Raw genomic sequence first — 25,449 nt, 5'->3', positions numbered from 1 at the left:
GGTCTATCCTTTTACCACTCCAGATTCACGATTTTCCCGGATTAAGCTGGAAGGTTACTAGAGAGCAGTGAGCAGCCAGTCTTTAGTTTCATCATCCAAGACACGCAGACCTTCCACTCCATTAGGTGGCTTAAAGGTGGTGTAATCGCTGATGTATCGGAGAAGGCCTCCATGGAAAAGCATCAACACATTGGTGTAAAAGTGATATCCATCATCCACCTTTGTCTTGATTAATTACAAAAACATTTAGATTAAAATTACAATTAATTTTGCATTATCACGTAAACAAGATTTTTGTGACGTCAAACAAGTTAGCTGTTAAATACAAGTTTAAAATTCATTTCTTATTTTTGTCTGTTTATATTTATAGTCGCGAAAGTAGCGGAAAACGATTTATTTAAACAAAGTCGGTGTCACGACTAAAGACAAGTATAAGCAGGTTTTCAGTGCTACAGAACAACTTGGCTTATAGCAGAAGTTTACGAGCCAATCCGCAATTAGAGTAGCGTAATCAGAAAAAAATTCAAATCGGATTGAAATTGCTTTGATTTAGTAGGATTTTTAAGATTAAATCTTACTTCTAATAATATTTCTTAAAGGCACCAAATAAAAAAGGAAAAACAATTAAACACTTCACAGCTTGGGCTGAGACGTATTAGCCAAACGCAGGGCTCATAATGCAGCAACTAAGCTCAAAGCTTAGTAACGCTTCGAAAATTAAACTGTGGTCACTTTCAGTGTTAAAATAGAACGAATTTTATTGATTGTCTTTCAGCATTGAAAATAAAAATAGAAAATTTTCGAATTATTGTTTTCAGACCCACGAACATGAGTTTGGACTTCACCTCTACTCTTCTTATTCAGATCGTTCAAGTGTTATTAAACAAAATGAAAATAAATTAATTTCAAATAATTTATACCGCATAATTTCATTCACAAAAATTTCTAAGTGCTTTTCCTTCAAGGAACATCGCTATTTGTCAAACGCTCTGGACCTGATTTTATCTGCGGCACGTTTCTTCTATTGTTGACGTCACAAATATAAATATCAAACGCAGTTGACAATTTGTTTCAAAAGAATTAAAGATGACGTCTGCCTGAAGACAAGTTGAGGCCTACCACATAAATATATTACTGTGCTAGACAAAACATTATTAAAATACAGGTTTTCAAAAAAGAAAGTCATATCTGTCCTTTTCATTCACTGCGCATCTTGTAATATAATGCTTTGTTCAATATCTTGTGGTTATGCTCAGATTTCGACATTTCCAAATCCATAGCCACCGAGCATTAAACCTTGTGCCTTATAAACAAATTGCTTTCCAGAATGCAAAAGTTATTGTGTTCAGTGCATTTCATGAGAACTTGCAGAAAAAATAAATTTATGGCGGCAAGGACTGCTCTTTGTATTGCCAACGTCTGTAGAAGCATAGAGACAATTGACCTTCGCGCTAAACAAGCATCACAACCTACACCAGGGGCCAGGGCTACTCAACTGGCGGACCGCGGTCCGAATCTGGACCTTTTGAGTGTTGATTGTGGACCTTGAGCTTTTGGAAGAATAACCTCATTGCCACGTTCCAGGGCTTCTTTAATAGATTTCTACTGGGAGAAAGCAATCTTTACTGTGATTATCCTAGTTGCTGGTGGACTTCGCCCCCCAGACTCTCCAACACTTTCTCAGAAATTCAAGTCGAGTTAGATTTTACCTTAAAAAGTGGTTTGGTACAGATAGTTTAACTTTCGTGGTTGCTTGTGAAATAACTTATTCACCGGACCGCTAAAAATATTTAACTTGTCAAACTGGACCTTTGTTAAGGTTAGTTGAGTAACCCTGACCTACACCCAGGCCTGGATTAACCATTGTGCTAGGGTGTGCTAAAGCACAGGGGCCCCGCAGACAGAGGGCCCCACTTTTCCTAAAAATGAAATAAATAAAATAACAAATTTTTCCTGAAAAAAATTTTCAAGAAAAAAAATTAAGAAAAGTGGGGCCCCTCTGTCTAAAAAAAGTAACACATTTATCAATAGCCAGAAAAAATTCGTTCGACTGAATTTCATGTTAGTTTTCTAAATCCTATTTACGTAGTTAGTAGTGAATGAAAGAGCAGTTTAGAATAGAAATTTAGAATAACCTTTCATTGCAATTTGCAGTGTAGTGTGCAGTACTAACAGTGGTCCCTTGCTACAATGTTTTCCCTTGCACGGTTTCGTTGATTTAATGTGTGTGACTTTGCATCCATTATAACGTAAACATTGTTGACTTACTTTGCACATGCTTATTTAATCATCGATCACATGCTATTTCAAAGGTATCTAACTTACCTAAGCAAGGCTCGGTTTCCTTTGCAAGCGAAACCAGCTTACTTCCATTACGCTCCACGTAAGCTGGTAAGGGCCCCCATAAAATTCATTAGCACAGGGGCCCCATTTGACCTTAATCCGGGCCTGCCTACACCATGCTGTCCCAGTTATCTACATCTGTAGACGTTGAATCAACGTGGAAAAAACTAAGTTAGCCAGCTGGGTATGTTTTTTTCGTTTGCTTATAGTTCAACAAAGTAAACTCTCTAACAAAATTGTAAATTTTAAATTGTTACAAAATTATCGAGTAGAATTAAAACCTCAACAGGATGATGTTTGTTTGAATTCTAAGTTGTTTATTTTTGGTGCAGTATTTTTATGTTTATTTTGTCAATTTCACTTCAGGTGTTACAGTGGCAACTGAAGCGACGTAACATAAGCCATTCAAGTTCGAATTAATATCAATCAATTCATTTGTTATTGCGATATCTTTTCGACGTCTAGTAACCATAAATCAGTATATAAAGTTGTGGGTTCATAATTTCACCTGTGGGAAATTTATGCCTCTGCTTTACGAAGAAACCCAACATGAGTCAAATGTCCGGATAATAACTTTTGACCGGCTGCGTTTGTTAAAACTTTGATGGAATTAATGAATTAGTCAAAAAGAAGATTGAATTTTGTCCCAATGGACGACCCTTGTCAATACTTTTCGTTGTTCACAAATTTAAGTTCCAGGGTTTTTACTAAAAAGCAACAATGCCAACTTACTAAGAAGGAAGAAAGCGGAATCACCTTCTTCCTTCTTAAAATGGGAATCACCTTCTAAAGCTGGCTGCGTGGTCAAACGGTGAGAACTCAAAATGGTGGTCAAATGGTTATTGATTTAAATTATTTAGTTTAAAATTATAAACAAGTTACTTTATTGATTGGAGCTTTACATATGACTCTTCAAATGTTTAATGCATTTGAAGATTTGCATTGACTTTTTCGATACTTTTTTTTATGCTGGGCACTGCAGTACAATCTAGAGTTCTAGACGGAGGTTCAATTCCCACTCAAGTCGGAGAAGTTCACAATTCCCATCAAGTTGTAAGTTCGATTCCCGCTCACGATACAAGGATATGCACCTCTGATGATCCCAAACTAGGTGAAACTCAATAATAACGTCTTCATGGCCATGATTGACTTTGTAAATCCCTACATCCCCTTAATTTTTAGATACTTCTAAGAAGGGTAGATTTTTTTTTATTTCCTACATACTTTTTAGATATATTTGATAGATTTTCAGACTATCTTCATTTCTTAGATATATTTTTTTGCGTAGCTTTGCGATTTGAGGGGCACCGCAGTCAATGAGTCAACCTTTTATGAGAAAGGACAAAGCATTGTATTGCTGAGAATTAGTTACTAAAAGTTTTTGTAATTATTTTACATTGATTTGAATCTAGATTCGATTTAGTGATTTTTCTGTTAAAGTTATTCCAGCGATTTTCTCATTTCAATGACATTCTCTCAAATACTTCAGAGTTCAGACAAATATCAATTTCGCGGCTTTTAACGTAGCAGACAAGCATGTCAACAATAGACTTTGATCTTCGATTATTTAGTCACAGTTCAATTCCACAACCTGTCGCATGGCTCCTCAGTGAAGCACCGGATCATCTGCATAGACAAACTAATTATGAAAAAGTAACAATTCATAAATGAAGTTTTGAAAGAAAAGGCTTTTTCTCCATTGCAAGATATTCAGCTGCTTCAGCTACAAGTCTGTTATCTCAACGAGCAAAACGTGTCTTGTTTTACATTGTTTCAACGTCGGTAACTTACTCGCCAGTCACCTAGTTTGCAACATTGCAATTGGTTCTTTTACTGTATACTCAATTACTCATTCACCGTCTGCAAACGCTCGGTTTTGCCTCAAATTAGTTAAAGTTATGAGAAGGATAACGTTGAATTTATTACTTGTCGCATATTATATTTCCGATGGAACAATATTATCATCCAACTTGTATTCTCACTAGTTTATGCAAGAAAGAATATAATCGGTACAGTTTTAAAGTATTTGATATGACGCGACCTCGAATCCAATCCAGCACTGGAGCCGAATGTGGTAGCCATGCTGATACTGGACTGGTTATTTTAAGTTTTTCAACATTATTGGTTGTAAATTCTCGGAGCATGAAGCTTGCGTTAAAGAACAAGCTGCTGATTATAATGATAAACATGCAATGAAGCACTGAGCGATTTTGAATATGGTTTTTGTGAATTTCTCATCACTTTTGCAAGGGTGGCAAAGATTTAATCTGTAAGTGGCTTATCGTTGTCTTCTTCAGAGCCTGTTGAACCTGTCACCAGTAATTGGCTGTGGCAAGTACATCATCTGCGATTGGAATTCATATGTGAACTCAACCGTGACCAACGTTTTGACATTGTACCTGCTTTGTGACGTCACACGCAGGTGCAAACGACACTTGCAAAGTGACGGAATTCTTCGGCTTTTGACAACAAAGTTCCGACAGTGATTTCTCAGCGCAGATTAAAGTCACGATTGGTCTTCCACTATGCAGTTCAAGGGGAGGTCAACAACAGCTTGATGCATGAGAGCCCAAAACATTTCATACCTCATGAGCAAAATGAGGATAACCGCTCAACTTTAGCGCCATATTGCCTCCATATCAGAGGCCGCCCAAAGTGTTACCAGAATGTGCATTTAAAGTTTCGATGCAAAGATTGATGTTGAATTTAATGTTGATGTTACTTTTAATAAATTATGTTAAGATTAGATTGTTGTGCAAATGGCTGTCTTTGAACATTTAATGGATACAAATTAACAACACTACGTTTCAATTGCTAATTAAACCAGAAGTCGTTTCAATACTGACGCTTTTGTTTACGAGTCAGCATTGCGACACGACCTACCTTGCTTAATTCCTGTGTATGTAGGCTACTGACGTTTTCAATACCAAAAATATAGAATGAAAACCTAGACTTCCAGAATTTTGATCAGTCTGGAAAGCGGAAATTGTAGCCTGTCTTACGTTCATTGTAGCCTACATTCGGACAAGGACCTGCTGATTGGATAGGCTTAGAACTGGCAATGCAAAGAAAAGCATTACAAACTGTTTACCAAATTCCAAAATCACTTGCCAACAATTAGATTTTTAATTTTATTAAGAAAATTCAAAATGACGTGGCAAGCCAATGTACAAGGTGGTGGCAGCAATGACGTACAATTGCGATTGAAACGTCACAGATGGAACAATGAACAGCCGCCAGTGGGTTGTTGCAGACGAACAAGGGATCGATTCGAAGACGACAGGTCTATGCTGCTTGATTTAAAGGAGGGGAAAGTTACGTTATGATTGAATAATAGTAGAACGTTTAAGTCGCAGTAATCGAGAAGAAGCAATTTCAATAACTCAAAATGCACACCAGCATAAGTTTATCCTAACATTGAATATCAATGGGAAAAAATACTTGCGACAACCTAGCAACGGCCTATAAAATGGTAAAAGCGACAAAATAAGAACGTTATAGTTTGCTAAGGACCGAAATGATTTCCTAACCACAAGGATGTGAGCACGACCGCAACACGTTGCGCTGGTTGGTTGAAAGTCGTGGATGTGTTCGAGAAATCTGGAATCTTAAAACTCGTCTAAAAGATGAGTCTTAGTCCTCCAACTATATGTCAGGAAACAATCATCTGGTGGTTGCACTGAATAATATTTAAAACATTCATACGTTGCTTGTTGCACTATATCCAAAGAATACGCGGAGGCTTCTTCTAATCATCTAATGTCTCTGGCCCCTTGGAAAGGTTATGGTCCCCTTAAGCCATGCCGGGCCCAGTTCTAAAAGTATCTTCTGGACCCTTTTGTTAACACTAGTGTTGAAAAGTGTGAGTTCAATACCTGACCCGGTCACTCAGAAGGCCATAAAGCAGTAGCATTGTAAACAACAATGCGAAAACGGATCTTGGATAATTCTGCTGTGTCTGAACATTACCACCTAGCGGGTGTTGTTTATCTTTAGAATAAATTTATTCTATTTTAAGGATCATTTCTGTTTTAACTCAATGAGGCAGTGTGATGATGACAAAAGCAACTCTGACGTATTAAAACAAACAACAAAATCCATCATTTTAATGTAAAATGATGGATTTTGCTGTCTGGGAAAACAGGAAAGTAAAAACAAACCAAGCTTCAGTTCAAGGTTGACTACACTGCAAGTTGTTACGAGAACACTTAATCGACACAAACTGGTATGGGATACTATTATTTGTTGCAAACATATTAAACACAGATGAAAATTATCGCTTGTGTCTGTTTTAATACGAAAGAAGACACAAGAGATAAGTTGCAAAGATGGAGCATTGAAATCCACCTGCGCAGTATTCTTGCGCAACAACTTTAGTTCTGATCTAAGCTCTTCATCTGTTTGCATTAAAAATAAAAACTTCATCTAATCTAATAAAGTAGATATGAAATGCACCGCATCAAGCAATCACAGAATGCAGACCTTTTCTAATAACGGAAAAACGACATCCCCCGGATCGTGTAATTTGGTTTTTAAACAAGTGCGCAATTCATGCTTTCAACGCAACGTTACTTGTTTAATCTTTGATGGTGCTACTTATGGGTGTGAAAGCTGGACGACCAGAAAGGAAGAACGCCCAAGAATTGTCGGCTTCGTTATGCATGTATGACGTCGGCTAAGAACGCCTTGAATAGTCGGAAAAAGAACAGCCACTTCAGAATTTTAGAATTTATGACCGTTAAGTTAGACATTCGTATTTTGGGCTTGTGGATAGGCACCTAGATATGGAAAGAATCCATGATGGGAACAACAACTGGACAGTGAAATGGGAGGAAAGACGAAAGGAGGAAAGACTAGCTATGGGCTGGGGTGAAAGTACCAAAAATTGAAAGCATTACACAATTGAACATACTAGAACTAAAAAAGACAATCGGAAGACGAGAGGAAAAGATGATCCATAAAAGTTACCAGATCCCGGATCAATTGAGTGGAATCTCATTGTATTGAGATAATGATTTGTTTTGTGACGATTAAAACAATAGACTTTCAAATTTGAGGCATTTAATTACACAAAGAATGGAGTGCTGAGTTCATTGACAGAGGCAGCACAAACACAAAGATAATGTCACTGCATCGCATGGATCTCTTTAGCAGTTGAAGCAACGTCTAAAACGGTGAAGATTTCATCTTGAAAACTCTTCGATATTTTGCCATGGATTAATAGCACTTTACTGCCATGTAGCGGACAGCTACAACAACGCATATTTCGGAGTTGACATCATTTCATCCACAAGATAGCGATCATGAGTTCCGAATATGATATCACGAGCGTTCTTGGGGGAATTCCAGCAGGAAATCTTTTCACGTGACCCCGGATGAACTCTAGTAAACTTGGTCACTCGTCCGGAACGATTGCTGAAAAAAAGATGAATGTTTTTAGTGTTAGCATTAAAAAACTAATTGCACAAAAAACTAAATCTAAACTTAAGAGTTGCTTTTTTTTCTTTTGTGCAATTTACAAGCGTACAATAGAACTGGACAACCTCATCCATACCATATAAACAACCTTAAGTGAAATTCTAATTTGTCCAATTAAAATGAATGGAACAACTATAAAACAAGTAAAAAGTTTTCGGTATCTTGGGACAACAATAAACTGGGACGCCAAGTATGATAAGGAGTTCAATATACGTATTGCTCAAGCAAAAGCCTCTTTACAGCAAATGAAAACAATATTATGCAACAAGAACATATCTTTCGCAACCAGATACAGAGTATTGAAGTGTTACATTTATCCAATTTTTAAATATAATTCAGAAACCTGGACAATCATTAAAAGAATGACTAAAAGAATAAACGGGTTTAAAATGTTGGCATTTCGAAAAATGCAAAAGATTTCCTGGACTGCTAGAAAAATCAACCAAAGTGTTTTAAATCAAGTCAATCAAACAAAGGATCTACTAAAAATATCAAAGAAAACCAACTTCAATTTTTAGGACACGTGCTGCGAAAAGGAAAGTTAGAACATCTCTCTCTCACAGGCAAAATTGAAGGGAAGCATGCCCAAGGCAGACAACGATTAACCTACTTCAACCAACAAACTGACCACACCAACACCAACATACACGTACTAAAAAAAGGTAAAGGGGGGTCGCATACTTGATTCAAGTGTCGGGTATGAGAAGATAAGGTTCTCATTGTACTAAGCCTTCGGCACTAAGTAGAGTAGGGTGGCCAGTTCATTTCTCTCGGCCGCCTTTACTTCAGCAACTACGCCCACCCAATTTATTACACCCTGGGTATAGGTGAGCGGTGTTTCCAACAACCAGCAGAAGCTGGGAGTCGAACCAGGTTTTCATAATTGGAAAGCCAACGCCTTATCCGTTGCGCCATCCCACCGCATAACACACCTAACACACACAGCAAAAATACGAATATCTTGGAAACTTTTTATGTAAGAGACAGTTAATGTTCGGAATGAAGTACGACAATGAAAGAAGACCATACCTCAATCATAAAAGATGCTTCACAACAAAACAATGCATTATTATTACCCTGTCATAGTTGAACACAACCACGAATGGACACCAAGGGATGCACAGAGATTAAGACTGAAGATGACAAGACAATGGTGAACGAAACATCACTAGCATCATTTGGATGAAAATAGTGAAAGATGGAAGATGTGAAAACAGAGACGGATCACGCTGAGTCGTCAGGAGAGAGCGATTTAAGGTTATAGGATGACACGAAAATAAAAATACGGTTATTCTTTTCGGAAAGATAACAAGTTTATTACAATCCTTCTGTGATGCAACAATGAATAATGTAAAGACCAAGTCTTCGTACGAATTTACAAAAACAAAAACGCGGTAAATAAAGTTACTTTGACGGTATAAAGGGATGGTAACCAAAATGGCCCCCTCTGGACCGTGCACTGTGTTAAAACACTTGAGGGAGCTTCCAGCAGCGGTAAATTGATGATGATTGATGATACTATGATCATCAACCTATCAATAACAAGAGTGGAATATTATTATCACTACTGTGTGTTCAATATTTGATATTTTAAGATAACTGAGTATTTCTTAATTTTTTGTTCATTTTCTTCATCGTGTATCACACGACCGTAGCCCAGAGCACCACGCATTCACGCAAGCTCTTGCTCTATCGTTGAACTCGGCTAAACCCTGTGCAGAACATCTTGCTTTTAGGGCAGGGCATTCGAGGAGATGTTGCATCGTTTGCTCCTGTCCACATTTACAACTTGTGCTTCCCAAAACATACCCCCAGTGTCACATCGCCGAGGTATGTGGGATTAGTACAGTGTACCAGTTTAGTTTCATTCCAGGAAATGTTTAGTTGGCGTGATGCATCCCGGGATCTTAAGGTGGAATGCGCAAACTTGCGTTTTATTGGAGTTGGCACGCAGGTGATTCTCTATGTAGCATGTTGTCAGCCCATCCAGGGCATCGCTGAGTACTCTTTCCGTGAAGAGAATTGTTTGTGTTGCGTTGTTTGTTATACACGGATCGTCAGCGTACAGGGGGCTTCTTGTACGAGGATGGATTAATTGGTCATTAGTATTAACGTTGTACAAGATGGGGGCTAAAACGCTCCCATGTGGCAGACTATTTTTCTGCTGTTTTCCATCTACTATTGTTGCCACAAAAATAAACATAGAAGCGGTGATTGCAAAGCAACGATTGTATCAGCTTAGTGAATGAAAAATCCTCAGTGATATTGAGGATATTTGAAATTAGGAGACGATGATTGACAGTGTCATACGCTGCAGATAGATTTACAAAGACAGCTCCAGTGACGGAATCTTCTTCAAACCCATTTTGTATATGCTGAGTCAGATTCAGGGTTGTCCTGGGATGGATTTACCAGGTCGGAAACCTAACTGTTCATTAATGAGTTTGTCTTCTATGAGAGGTTGCAATCGGTTTAATATCAGCTATTCAAATAACTTGAACAAACGACACAGCAAAGATATAGGGCGAGAGCGTTTAAGGTCAGTTGGGTCTTTTTCTAGTTTCAACAAGGCAATCATTTTGGCTTTTTTCCATAGCTTAGAAATTTGGTAAGAGCTGAGGCAGTTATTGTAAAGTTTTAGCAGTTGAGGATGATGCTGATGTTTAATTTCTGTTAATGCGTGATTTCTCTTAAGCTTTAAAATCAAAATAAATTACTTCTGATGCTTGGCTATTCCCCTGCACTAAACTTAGCGCCCTACCCTAACCTTTCTTCTCCACTTTCCTATTTTATGCTCTCTGTATTTAGTGACATGTGGTAAAACACAACTAGAGCCAGCCCATATTAGGACATGTGAGAAAGTTAAAAAACAAGGAATTGGAAAAGTTACACGTGCGCAAATATTAAAGATGTTTTTGTTGTTGTGCATCCAAGAACTTGTGTTCTTCAAATCTGATAAAAACAAAGCAATGAAGGCTGCTGAGTCATGCTTTCCCTCAAATTTACTTTCATGACTCAGCGTTGTAATTTGATGACCAAACGAGATACTACAGCGGGTACAGTATTGTGAGTAGTGGGCACTCGGGACTCTGGTTTTCCTGAACGTATTTTATGAATTGGCAATGTCATGCAAAACTTTGTTCATTTCTTCAGTACATGTGGACTTAAACAAAAATAATCGGTTTTGTACATTGTCTGGTTTACTTATATCTGGTATTGGTAAGATAGAGAACTGACTGCTAAGGCAGTTTTAACAAAACCGTTTTGAAATAATGTTTTGTTCCTGCCGCAAAATTGCCATGTCATGGTTTCATTACGAGCCAAGTTTCTTAATAAAAATATCATTTCGGGGAAACGGTGTTTCGGTGGTTTACGTACTAGTCAGCACGTCTACATGGATTTCAAGCAATGTATGATACTGTACTTTACAATCGGATGGAGTGGTTTTCCATGATCAATAGCGGTACAGTGGCTGGACCATTCGCAACCAAGAGAACCAACTGCAAGTGGGGGTCACCCATACCAAGGGGCGGTCCCTGTGAATAAGGGAGTCACTCATGACCAAGGGGTAGCCCCTGCGACTAAGGGGGACACCTATGACCAAGGAACAGACCCTGTGACTAAAAGAGGCGGCCGCTGTCAATAGAATCTTTCATACACTTACAGTAAATAAGAGAGTGGTGGAGCAATTAATCAACATTTTTAAAACGACCCAGACAGCAAACTAACCGTTTTTTACATTGACTCAACCTCTGAAAACGTTTAATCAATGTAAAAATTGGTTGGTTTGCTGTCTTGGGACAAATATGAATTTGTTTTTGCTTACTAAGAAACTCACGATGAAAAGTTATAAAATGCAAATGTCAGCAAACTTAAGGAAAATAAAGACCAAAACAATGCTACTTTTTCATCGTTTTTGTGCTTGGTAACTGCTGTAAAGCTTATTTGTTACATAAATTAGGTAAAAACTGGGTATTTCATCAGACATGCACTTTACCATAAACACATCGTACCCACGCAAAAAGCACAAACTTTATGTGACCTGCTGGAGAAAATAAATAAAAAAATCATGAAAAACTTATCAAGTATTATTGATCAAATGAATTGACGTCACAGCTACAACGGAAGGTTGTACTTTCGCGAAAACAAGCTTAAGTTGCAGACTTACACCACGTTCTTTCGAAACACAATAAATAAGCACAAAAATGTAAAGGTCATTTTATGAACGTATTTTTGAAACGGATTTCGGCAATTTAGTGCAGAAGAGAAGAGAGCAAATGTAAACTTCATAGCAGCTCTCTACGCTAAGTAGACTTTGGGAGAGTACAATGAATATTTGTGAACAAACTATCACAAACTGATACTTTAATCACCAATGTTACAAATCTGTAACACTTTGCACTGCCATTTATTCTAGTTAGACTACGTTGATTCAACGTCGTTGAAACACCTTTTCCAAACGATAATAATTCTTCACAGTCGGTTTATAGTTGGACGCCATTTACTGTATTCACACTGTAACCTAGTTGGTTTCATTGTTTGGGTTCTTGGGTTCTATAAAAGGGATTATTGGATGTCCCGAGTGGGGTTGGTATGAGGGGACACAGTCACAGACATTTACTAAACGTAGAGGAATTGGAGTGGTACATCTTATGTGCGACTCCACAGTCCTGGTTGGAAGGACGAGTTCGTTGTTGCAATCTAAAATTTAATCCATACATCAGTGGAAGTCTTCGTATTCGAATTATTTTTGGTGCAAAACATTTTTCGTATTGAAATAGAATTCTAAACTAAATTCGAGTGCAATTTTACCACCTGCAGCTAAAAATCACCGAAATCGTTCCTAGAATAATTGCAAACTTCTGCCACATTCTGTATGACCTCTATATTTCCTATCAGTAGATAAGACATATCATAACGTAAATGCAACATAACTGACATTGAATGTCAAATAGTACAAAATTTCCGTGATATATTTTCCGGATTTTAATTTATCAATGGATTCCGATAATCTGTTAAGACAATTTTCAACTCATCATTCGAAAAACCCACACGCGTTTCCATTGTTTGCAAACAAAGGGGAAATTTTTTATCACAAGTAATAATCCAACCCCAGGGCATCTCTCGAAATGTTCGAGTGCTGAGAGGTGCGATCAAGATACCATCGCTTTTGGAGAGGGTGAGAATGAAATGTAACAAATTGTAAATTTTGTGGTAATTTTCTACTAAAATTAACGAACATGAGATAAAATAAACAAAGCGATATGCATTATGCAATATTTCGTCTGGGTGCTAGTTTCTTGAAACGTCAGTTTGAACTTGAAGGCAACCACGTTGATTTTAGAATGTAAATAAAGACAGGGGCGTGTATAGCTATGAACAGATGCAATAATCAATGATATTTAAAACTGATGTTATTTTTGATCACAGTATCATCACATTTGTCCTCAACACTTTTCAGCCTTTGCGTAAGTTCACGTGAACCCATCACCAACACCTGAAAAGTTTTCAATTTATTGCAGTGGTTCTTAACCAGGGTTCGATCGAACCCTTGGGGTTCGACGAAGCTGTTTCAGGGGTTCGGCGCAAACGTCGAACACATGGCCTACTGAATGGTATATTTGCGAATATTTTTGGAAAATATTGTCCAGCCGAAACTTGATTGCGGCTTACATGATGGTAAATAAACTCCATTTTCTCATAACATGAATTTCCTCACGTTTGCTTTTTGCATGGAACGGCAGCAGAGCTCTCACTTTTGAGGAAATTTCCTTAGTTTCCTTAGTTTAAAGAAATTTAGCTCTATTTTCATTTTTTTTTCAACAACAGCCGATATAAACAGTCCATAGGCTACTTGGATTGCATTATCGAGCTACAAGAAAGCAAGATGCAAAAAAAATTTCAACACAACAATTTTTCAAACTTTTTGGTGCCAACAAATGGAAAGTTAGGCTATCTTCTTATTACAATATTTTCCCTTGAAGTTCTCATGCCATTCGTAACTACTTAAATTTATGCAAGCATGCGTTTTCTATTCTGGTGGATGAAACGCAAAAAAAAAAACGAAACCGGCTTGCATGAGAAAATGAGATGTAAATTGCTGTTTCCAAGACAAAGCCTCGAATCTCACTATTGGTCATAGAAAAACAACAACCGAAGTCTCATTGATACAGTAATGTATTACTATTAAATGTGGTAAATTTTTGTTTTTGTGATTCAGCGAAAATTTGGGGTTCAACGAAAGCTTGCGGATTAGAGTAAGGGTTCGGAAGGTTAGTAAAGGCTAAGAACCACTGATCTATTGAGTAGAGCGCGAAGTTTAATTTATTGAAGTTGGTAGTCTACACACCAAGCTTGCGCAGCCTTTAAATAGTGCAAGAACTATGAGTGCTGTTGAAACTTTTTGAAGGCTTAATAAAAATTTTCCGTTTTGGATGTTTAGTCTCTCTGCCGATGTGTTCTTCTGTTAATGGGTACTTCTATACTAGTTTTCATTAAAGGTGTTTTTTATTAGAGTTGAGTAGTTGACCTATGGGTGACCCAAATCAGAGGTGACGCTTGGGTTAAAAAAGCCAAATTATAAATTGTTTCTGGTCTCTGGCAAAAAACAAACACAACAACATAAAATCAACACGTTATGAAAACTACTTTTTCTGGAAATCTTATTTTGAGTACAAGCTTAAAAATTTACAAAGAAGTAGCCTAATGCAGTGGCTGTGAGACTTTGTTTTTAAATTCATGTGCAGTAAGTCAGAATCACTCTCATAACAATGCCCGTTGCTTATGTCACAGTCAACCTACGAAAGCGATACTGAGATTGAAGAGAAAAATATTACTGAAAAAAATGAATGACTATTAAGTGTAAACACATCGTACTCATACTTTTAGTTTTCCTATTATAATGCAGCATCACATTATTTTTTCGTTTTGTTAATGCAAATTCACTTATTAATTCTTATTACAGTTGTACTAAAGAAAGAATACCACACACAAGCGTGTTAAACCGGTTATCCAGGCCAAAAACAAACAAATACTGAACGTAGAGTGTGTGTTGTTATTGTATAAGTAGCACACCAAACCACCAACAGCAAAATTAATCCTCTATCTGCATTTGGAAAAGCAAAATCGTGTAGCTGCGTTTCTGCAAATTGCAACTTAGGATATAAGTGAAAAAGGTGTTGCGCATATTAAACCTTTAACCTGTTAAGTGTGTATAACGACAATTGTCGTCCGAGACAGTCGCTCTTGCTGTGCGTAAGACGACAATTGTCGTTTTCGTGATCGCAGCTATTCATGGCACTTTTAATTTCGCTTTCCTGTATTTGCTTTGTCTGGAAGGCGCAATTATGACGTGTGAAGAAACATAGATGCATTGTTTAAACCACAATAACGATTGCAGCTTGATGGAATTCATTAATCCCTAAATCACTCTATTACAATATTAGGTAGCTTCTGCACTCACCTACAATGTAACCACAATTGCAAGAATAAGAAGATTTCGTCCTAAATGTTGTTTTTTTTCTGAAAGGGCTTCCTTCCAGTGTATAAAATTCGAACCACATCATGCGCGTTCAGTCAGTGTGAATTCATTTTGATTTAATGTTGCAAGCAGTTTCAGAAATATTTTGTTGTGTTCAAAAACATACTTTGTAACATATAGTCAACAAAACAATAGGGTTTTGTGTTGCTGCTAATGTTAGAACAAGCGTCAGAAAATGGTGAATATTTGAATATTTCCAAACTAAACTTAGGCTACGTGTACTTTGTTTAGTAACCTATAAATGCTTAGAAATTATTCTGTTCTGTGAAGTGATGTATTTTTTTCTTCATAATAAACAACTAGTTGAATAATTTCACAATGGTGAAAGGTATAATCACTTGAGAGTAATGCGATTACACCAGAAAACAATAGTCCAGCCGGAGACTTCTCCGCAATAGTCGATGAAAAAGTAAAGCAATGGACACAAAAGGAAATCGAACAAAAGCGTATTGTGCTGCGTCATGGGGGTTCCCCAATATCCTAGCAAGCAATACTGCGACGAAAAATACTGCGAGTGATCAAATTAAATACGCACAGTAAGGAGAGTTTCGAAAATTTAATTACGCACTTAACGGGTTAAACAACACACGTTGCTTACGTTTTTTTAATAACATTGTATTAACGTTAATATGATGCATGTGTTGATGTGATGTAGCTCGGTACAGAAGACGGTTTAGAGTTTATGACTACCGGATATCCACATCAATATTGGAAGTGGCAAAATATTTTTACAATTCAGTGATTCAAACCACAACATCTTCCTTGAGGCCATGTTGTTTAATATTGTGATTCTGTCTTATGTTATTTTTGTGGTTTGTTTTAGTTTTGTGGCAGCGCTAGCTACAGACTTATATCCATTGCCTGTACTACATGAACAACAATGAAATAAAGAGATGAAAGCCAAGACAATGAATCTTTTTCTGCAAGTAATGGATCCCGCAACAAAATGTGCAAACCATCGTTTTGACAAAACAAAATCTCAAACAATAAATCACTGAAAAATAAGGTCTTTCCATTGTTTTTTTTTTGGGAGGGGAGGAGGGGTGAGATTGTGCTCACATAGCACTGCATTAAGTAGACATTGTTCTTGAAGTGCAAGTGACAGGAAATCAAAATACCGCAGAATAGCGTAACAGCGGATACACTACAGAACTAAAGAACACTGACAAGAAGACGAACTTACTTAATGTACATGATCTTCTGATCTTCTTGCTTGCCATCTCTCAAAGTGACTTCGGCGTTCAAAAATTGACCTATAACCCCATTGACCTGCGCCATGAGGTGTCGGCTTCCGGTGCTCACCGAGAAGTCCAAGTGGTTGATGTGACTACTTCGTTTTTTTCTTTGAATAACCTGAAAAATTAAGAGAGTGAGAACATAAAAAAAGTTAGTTGGGTTTTGATGCAGATTTATCTGTAGATTTCCATCACGCATTGAAGCAGTGATCTGATAATAAAATTTTCTACGGTTCGAGAAAAAGTTTTCTCTGCCTATAAAACGTTGAATGGTAGTTTAATTAATTATTTCTGAAAGTTCCTTGGTTTCATATTATCTGAATTTTCTATAATGCGATCGCAAAATGTTTCAAATTTACAACCAATTTATCTTTCGCATCGTGGGACTCTACAGCGGAGAAACGCAATCAGTTTTGCTCGTGGCATAAATCCACGATCAACTAAACACAACCTTGTTCGGTTATTCAATGCAATGAGTTGTGCAACAGAACACTTTGCATCGTTTGTTGTGTTCATTGTTATTGTCTCCTCGCTTGTGATGCAACAATGAAAGCACCACCTTCAATTGTTGCAACTAGTCTGTTGGATTGGTTATGGAATGTATTGCTTAACAAATGCAAAATCAATCAGAATCAGTGGATTTGCAAAACTTGCTGCCCAAATGAAAGAAGTAGATGTTTAGTCATTATCAAGAATGTATCGCGCCAAACGACCGGTTATTGTGAATAGTTCCATTATGACGCCCAAACATAAATTCTATTTTTCCCGACTAACCTATGACACATCAATGTCACATAGTGACACCATAAAGGTACAGAATTTTTGTCGGACAAAACAACATATCAACTCGGTGAAGTCACACATTCAGCCACTCACAAATTGTTCTTAATTGAAAAACATTCGCACTGACTTGTGCCTTAAGTCATTTACAAATTACATAAACATTGCGTTTGAAGAGCAATTGCATCAGCATCAAATCAAAAGTTTCTTATGTTACGTTGCAAATACGTTTCATATTGTTTCTTTTACATTGGTGCAGTCATGTTTTCAACTGGTTACCCTCACTATATTTTTCATTTTCTACTGCACAGGCTGATCAGCTCAGCGTTTCGAAACCAGTGGCTCTGGCAAGCCCGGGTTGACTGAAATCAGCTTTATAATTTAAGATAGGGGATGCTTAGATAACGGATGCTTTTTTTGTCGTATCCAGGCACCTGGTGATTGAAGATTGAGATGAAGTGGACGGGAAGGCAAGGAAGCCAATCTTCATTTCCAGCTAATGGAGATACTCAGAACTAATAAGCACATGAAAATATAACCAAATATAGCCCAGTTATTACTATCTGAATCCTTATTCAGATAGTAATAACTATATTTGATTTAATTCGCTCTGCTTTGCTTTTTTGCTTAGCATTGAGCACTTTTTGTAGTATATTAATAGTTTTCATTGTTTTGAAAATATAACCAAATATCTATCATGAGTGAATTTCATTAAAACAACATCATGAGACGGTTAGGTGGTTGGTGGTCGTTACCAGGAACGAACTGCTGACCACGTCGTTCTTGAATGCCCCATTTACAAAGCACCAAATGGAATGCATTGGTACAGCCGCACTGGGCAAAGCTACACTGCCCTAGCTTTCCATCACCTGCCCTGAAGTCTGAACAATTCTGTCTCATACGAAAGAAGAAGATCCTTATATGTTACGTCTTTGTACTTATTTCTGATAGGGCTCGGTTCGATTCCACGTTTGATTATAGCAAAAACTTCTAAAAATAATGCCGACTGTGTTTTTTACATGAGTAAAGTAGTGATGATGTCAGAATGCTAAATTTGCATTTGGTGGGTGCTGAGAAAGTGAAGATGACAGGAAGTTATGTAAGGTTTAATGATGCATGGTCGCTACAACGCCTCAGACGCGGTGGAAGAACAACTAAAAACAAACCACACTGTGGACTCATTATCGTGAACCCTTCTAACACTTTGTTTTCTACTGTTAGTTGGAATAAATCACACCACCAAACATTTCCAACAACTCTAAATGGTAATGCTGACATGGATAAATATTGAATGATAATATCGCAGTTGAAACTGCTAAGTTGTTCGCTAAGTCATTCTTAAAAGCATCAATTAATGATAAACCGACCAAAAACTAAACCAGCGAAGTTATCAAGTTCAAGTTCTAAGCACTGTAACCGGCCGTGCTGAACCTGGCACAAAAGCGGACTAATCCATAAAATAAACAAATAAAAGTCACGTTATTGTGTTTGGTCAACACAGTCTGTATCTTATACCTGTGGAATGTAGGGACGTTGATTGTACCGCACATAACAGGAGGTTGCTAGGTTGTTTTGTCAACATCATTAGATTAATGATGGCAAAAGTTTTTTCATTCTTAACAATGCAATAACGGCAAAGTCTATGGTAACCTTGGTTACTAAATATATAACAAAATTGCTAGAGTGCCAGTCAATCGCTAATCCGTCGTACTTTCGGCGGCGTTTTATTTTCCGGGTTTGCTATATATTTTCCATACACAAATAATAGTGCTGTTCGTTTGAGCTCTTTAAGGGCAAGTTCCTTTCCTTTCACCACTCCAGGTTAACAAAGTTTTGGAGGACAAACTGGAAAGAAACTAACGAGCAACAAATTATGGACTTGTCATCTCCGTCACTGTTTTACGCACAATCCCAGCATTTGTGATGGTTATCGCGTCAGACAAATTTAACTTTCGCTTTCAAAACCAAAGTTCCGGTTACAAAGCTGCAACTTTTGGTTGCAAAGACACAAGATCCGAATGCAATGCCCACTAGTTCCGGTCATAAAGTCTTATGTTTGGCTTATGTTACAAAGACAAGTGTTCTGGTTACAAACACAAGTGTTCCGGTTACAATTACAAATGTTTTTGTTACAATTACAAATGTTTCTGTAACAATTACAAAAAATCATAAATTCCAGATTCAAAGCCAAAAGTTTCTGACCAGGTTTCGAAGAAAATTAAGCCCAGGAAGAGGTGACGTGGCACCAAAAAGTCGCAAGTCACTGCGTCTGCATGAGACATGAAACTGAAAACGAGAAACGCTCAATCGAGTTAAGTGAAAGATCGTTGTTGGGGGACACATTCTCTTATGAACTTTAAAAGTCGTCTCTGGCTCAATGAAGAAATTTCAAGATAAGAAGACATGTCAGCTAACAAAATTCGACTACTTTATATTAATTCAGCGTTTGAATGCATTGAATTAACGCAACAACAAAGCAATAACCGTAGCCAAAGAAAATACTCCAGACATAATAATAACAACAGCATTTATATAGCGCCACATCCCCAGTGTAAACTATGATTCCGGGCGCTGTACATGACAATGGTGATAAATAGTACGATACTTTGAGTCATGATGTTCAGTGAAATAGAATGTTTTCAAGCGAGTTTTGAACTCCTTTACATTTTCAGTTTCCTTTAGACAAATAGACAAACAATTCTAGCAACGAGCGTCTTACATAAAGGATTACATCAGTGGCGTATCCTGGTTGGTTGAGCAAGGGAAGCAATAAAACTCGTGGGGGATCAGAGCGTGCCGAAGACACGTGTTTTCTAGGGGGGTCCGGGGGCATGCCCCCCCCGAAAATTTTTTGCAAAATTACACTCAAATAATGGATTATATAGTGCTTTCTGGAAACACTTTTAGGGTAAAATTTGTATGAAATTTATAAGCAGATAAACGGCTACTGTATTAACTTATTAATGGTAGCTCTTACGCACGAACGGGCTAAAAATACGGCTAAAATTAGAAAACACCAAAAACTCAGCTACAGTTACCTACTGCTGTACGGTAGTAGCTTGAGCCAGAATTCATTTCAGTCAAGTTTAGCCTCGACCTCACATATCCTGTCTTATGCCAAAGTTTATCCAGCCAGGATAGCAGTGTAAAGCCAACGTTTGGCTCAAACTTTTGCTTATTAGGCCGATATTATAACCATAACAGCGGACAGCGCTTTAAATTTTTTCATTTTTAGCCTACGACGCAACATTTAACAGAGCAGAGTTGCCAGCCAGACTATGATAAGGTCTAAAAGCTAAAATAATACAAAAATAGGCCAAAACAAGAAAAATATTAGACAAAAGGGCCAAATGGATGTATTTCTGTTTCTATTCAAAATAATAAAATGTACATACATTTTATGACTTGTAGCGGATTTCAATAAATTGTAGCAAAAATAATTTTGCAAGTATAGCCCGAAAAGTAGCAAGTATAAAAGGACTGTAGTGGATGAGTTTTAATCCGCCACATTACGAGTATTAAACAAGTATAGAACATATATTGAACAATGGTGAACATGGTTTCATCTGGTAGGGTTACAATATTTGAGAAATATTGATTATTATGCATTTTAAAGAATTAATTTAAAAAAAGCGTAATTTAAGGAATTTAGCCAATCTGGTAACTCTGCGACACGGAAGCGATTGAAAAGTTGCTTCCATGGATTAGTTAAAAGAAACATAACTCGCGCAAACTTTGCTCTGCTTTTTTTCCTTAGTCTCTCACTTGTTTCTTAGTGTAGCAAAAACGAGAGCAAGGGAAGCGATACGAATCTTTGCTTCCGTAAGCTTCCAACTTTTTTAAAATTAAAACCGAGCTGAAATCACACGGTGGCATGAGTTATAGTCTGGGAGCCTACGACAGAAGATTTCACCCCATAAGGTACAAAAGGTTTGACCCCTTGAAGTTACTGGGGTCAACCATGTCACTCACAAAAAGTATGGAAGATTGACCGCACCGGGTGGATCTGGACCCTAGAGCCCCCTAAAAAGCCCAAAAAGGGGGTTAATTTCACCCCATAAGGTACATGGACCAAACTTGGTGAAAACGAAGTTCTATGTCAGGACATCACAAAAATATCAAATCTAACAATATTTTCGAGTGGAAAGGTGATGTAAGACTCCCCCCAAAGTGACCCCCCAGGGGGTTAATTTCACCCCATAAGGTACATGGACCAAAGTTGGTCAAAACGAAGTCTTATGTCAGGACATCACAAAAATATCAAATCTAACAATATTTTCGGGTGGAAAGGTGATGTAAGATGCCTTCAAAGTGACTTCCCTTAATGTGACCCCCTCGGAAGGTTTATTCCACCCCATAAGGTACATGGACCAAACTTGGTCAAAATGAAGTCTTATGTCAGGACATCACAAAAATATCAAATCTAACAATATTTTCGGGTGGAAAGGTGGTGTAAGATGACTTCAAAGTGACTTTCCTTAATGTGACCCCCTCGGAAGGTGTATTTCACCCCATAAAGTACATGGACCAAACTTGGTCAAAACGAAGTCTTATGTCAGGACATCACAAAAATATCAAATCTAACAATATTTTCGGGTGGAAAGGTGATGTAAGATGTCATCAAAGTGACCCCCAGAGGGTTTATTTCACCATAGAGTACATGGACCAAACGTGGTCAAAACGAAGTCTTCTAGGGCACCACAAAATATCAAATCTAACAATACTCTCAGTTGGAAAGGTGATAAAAGACCTACCCAAAAGTGAATCTCCTCCTATAGTTTAATTTACTTCATCCCTTTCTCGAACCAACCTTGGTGTAACGAAAGTGCTATGCCAGGACAGTACGAATGGATTAAATTTAAAAATATTTTTATATAGGTTTTGATGAAATACATTCACAAGCTGTCCCATGATGCATGAAATGGAACTATAGCCTACTTTACAAAAAGTTTTTGTATAAATCATATTAAGTCAATCGAAAAAAGGCAACAGGACATGACAATACATGGCTTTGTAACACCAAAAACAGAAAGTACACAAGAAGCATATAGGCTACAGTAGCCAGAAAATTGATCCAAGATCTTGATACCACCACTAAATGTGGACTTAATCGAACAACTGACTATCCAAATCAAAACGTTTCGAAATGAATCATTTGGAACGTTAATTTAGGCAGTAATGAACATTTTCCAGCTGCTACAATAAATAACCTAATAAACCCAATGCAGTAAATTTTTATTTAATGCCATTTGCTTCATGTCTCCAATCAGTTATCGTAACTGTTCATTCATAAACAGAGATTGTTCGTGTAAATGTAAACGGTCGTTTCTTTATTCTTCATTGTCACTGCTGTCGCTTTCACTTTCTTCATCTTATTCTTCAGATTCATACAATTCTCCTGATATATACAGAGATAAAGCAAGCTGTCTGCGATGTACCAGCCCCAAGCAATGTGGTTATCCGCACGTCTGACACTGACTGTCTTGTAATTGGCTTAGGTTGCTATGGAACTTTTGATCCTTCATTAAAGATATGGATAGAAGCTGGCTTGCAAAGCAATAACACGCAGCGGTACATCAACATCAACCGGCTGCATAGGCCTACCGCACTTGGAGTGACGATTTGCAAGTGTTTACCTGCATATCATGCCTTTACAGATTCTGATTACACCTCGTCATTTAGCAGGAAAGGGAAAGTGCGGCCGCTGAAATTACTCCAAGGAAACCACGAAGCGCAGGCAGCTTTTAGCCAACTCGGACACGACAAAGAAATTAGTGAAGACACTATCATCGCCATAGAGAACTTTGTGTGTAACATGTACAAAAACAAGAAAATTAATTATGTCAACGAAGTCCGTTTACAAATGTTTTTAGACGGCTACAAACCCAAAAAAGAAAATGAAAGGATATCATGCATACCAGAAGCTACTGTAGATAGTAGTACTCTACCACTTTGTTTACGAGTACTTCTCCAGAAGACAAGGCGCACACATCTCATCACAAGATGGTGGTTATCTTCAACTAGAAGTGAACAAGCAGCAACGTTGCTGCTAGAGTATGGCTGGAAAGAAGAAGGAGGTTCTTATAAAGTGGTGTGGTTTGAAGGTAAAGGTATAAAGCATCTTTAGATGTCTCTGCGTGGAATCTGATCTCATCCAGGAAAGTCAAGAAGAAGGTAAACAGCATTGGATGTCGCTTGGGTTACCCTTTATAAATATAAAACTTTCTCCTGGTCTATCAGTCGTTTACTTTCTTACTGTAAACATTAGCCAATAACTGGCTGTAAAGTTTCGTTTTAGGAACCTATAACCAATAGTTTCTGCAATCTTGAGAAAAATGTCTGGGTGCACTAAATAACAAATAAATGTTGAACTTTTTCCAGTTAATAGTAAGTTGCAATGTTGCATTATTCGAAGAAAAATAGACGTCTGTAAAAGATAATAAAATTACTATTGTATGTTACGCATATCTGTAGTGCATAATAGCAATTGTTTCGTACAGTCTTTATTTCTCTGTATATAACAGGAGAATTGTATGAATCTGAAGAATAAGACGAAGAAAGTAAAAGCGACACCAGTGATTGATTGAATCTTTATCCTCGGACTGGGAAAGCTTCTTGCAGAGCTTAATCCTGGCAGTTTCGCATACTTGTAGAGGCTTTGAATCACTGGCGCAGGCCCGGTCACCGAGATTGACAGAGTGAAGTTTCCGATTGTTGAAGGCTTGTTGTCGGGGAATTATTCCATCCATTAGATGCCGCTGAATGGAGAGCAGCCCTTAACGTGCGTTGCTCAAGCGCACACCCCGAGAGTCGAACCAGCGCCGCTATTGATCTTGAAGCTTCTTCGTTCCAGAAGTGACGCGCTAACCAATTGAGTTACCGTTTACATTTACACAAACAATCTCTGTTTATGAATGAACAGTTACAATAACTGATTGGAGACATGAAGCAAATGGCATTAAACAAAAATTTACTACATTGGGTTTATTGGGTTATTTATTGTAGCAGCTGGAAAATGTTCATTACTGCCTAAATTAACGTTCCAAATGATTCATTTCGAAACGTTTTGATTTGGATAGTCAGTTGTTCGATTAAGTCCACATTTAGTGGTGGTATCAAGATCTTGGATCAATTTTCTGGCTACTGTAGCCTATATGCTTCTTACGTACTTTCTGTTTTTGGTGTTACAAAGCCATGTATTGTCATGTTCTGTTGCCTTTTTTCGATTGACTTAATATGATTTATACAAAAACTTTTTGTAAAGTAGGCTATAGTTCCATTTCATGCATCATGGGACAGCTTGTGAATGTATTTCATCAAAACCTATATAAAAATATTTTTAAATTTAATCCATTCGTACTGTCCTGGCATAGCACTTTCGTTACACCAAGGTTGGTTCGAGAAAGGGATGAAGTAAATTAAACTATAGGAGGAGATTCACTTTTGGGTAGGTCTTTTATCACCTTTCCAACTGAGAGTATTGTTAGATTTGATATTTTGCGGTGCCCTAGAACAGGGCTTCTCAAACTTTTTTGTTCTGCGACCCCATTTTGAAAAATATATTTCTATGCGACCCCATTACGGGGACATCCACGTTAATGACATTAATACGAGGGTTAATTCTTTTGTCTCAATTTGTTTCGGTTCTTTTTGGCTTACTTCATAATTCTCTTACTGAAGTAGTAAAACAATATCGAAAGGAGCATGAAAACAACAACAATGAAACATGAAAAAAGCAATGAATGAAAACAAGAAATAACACACGAATAATCCGACCCTAATTGAGACTATAACAAAACAATACAAATGCACCCAATTCACGAATCACAAAAATCCGCTAACATGATGAAAAGTAAACAAAAACAAATCATTTCATGGAATGGATGCGCTTGATGTTTCTTGCACAAGTGATCCATTCGTGGAATGATACAAGACAAAGCACAGCGAATAGCATCTTCAACAGTTTCCAGAGAGGACCGGTTTTTACACTTGATGGTGGTGAGTTTTGAGAATGCCGCTTCACATAAATATGTTGTGCAAAAGAGCAAGAGTTGTCAAGGGCTAGGTCAGAAA

At 37.5% G+C, this 25,449-nt stretch overlaps 1 protein-coding gene across 2 annotated transcripts in view; it reads right to left on the bottom strand.

Moving 5' to 3' along the window:
- Positions 1-5,474: 5,474 nt before the first annotated feature.
- The window catches only part of LOC145771966 (inter-alpha-trypsin inhibitor heavy chain H3-like), a 69,925-nt gene continuing 49,950 nt past the window's right edge, over positions 5,475-25,449 (bottom strand). For both annotated transcript variants that reach the window (XM_082583744.1, XM_082583743.1), the window contains 2 exons: positions 16,545-16,714; positions 5,475-7,758 (listed from right to left, as the gene is read on the bottom strand). In XM_082583744.1, coding sequence (XP_082439870.1) covers positions 7,593-7,758; positions 16,545-16,714 — 336 coding nt within the window. In that variant the 3' untranslated portion in view covers positions 5,475-7,592. The remainder of the gene's footprint in view (positions 7,759-16,544; positions 16,715-25,449) is intronic.

Source organism: Aplidium turbinatum, chromosome 6, assembly GCF_918807975.1.
Source record: "Aplidium turbinatum chromosome 6, kaAplTurb1.1, whole genome shotgun sequence".
In the NCBI taxonomy this organism is placed as follows: Eukaryota; Metazoa; Chordata; class Ascidiacea; order Aplousobranchia; family Polyclinidae; genus Aplidium; species Aplidium turbinatum.
Note: the sequence above shows the minus strand (reverse complement) of the source record. Positions and strands in the feature narration are given on the sequence as shown.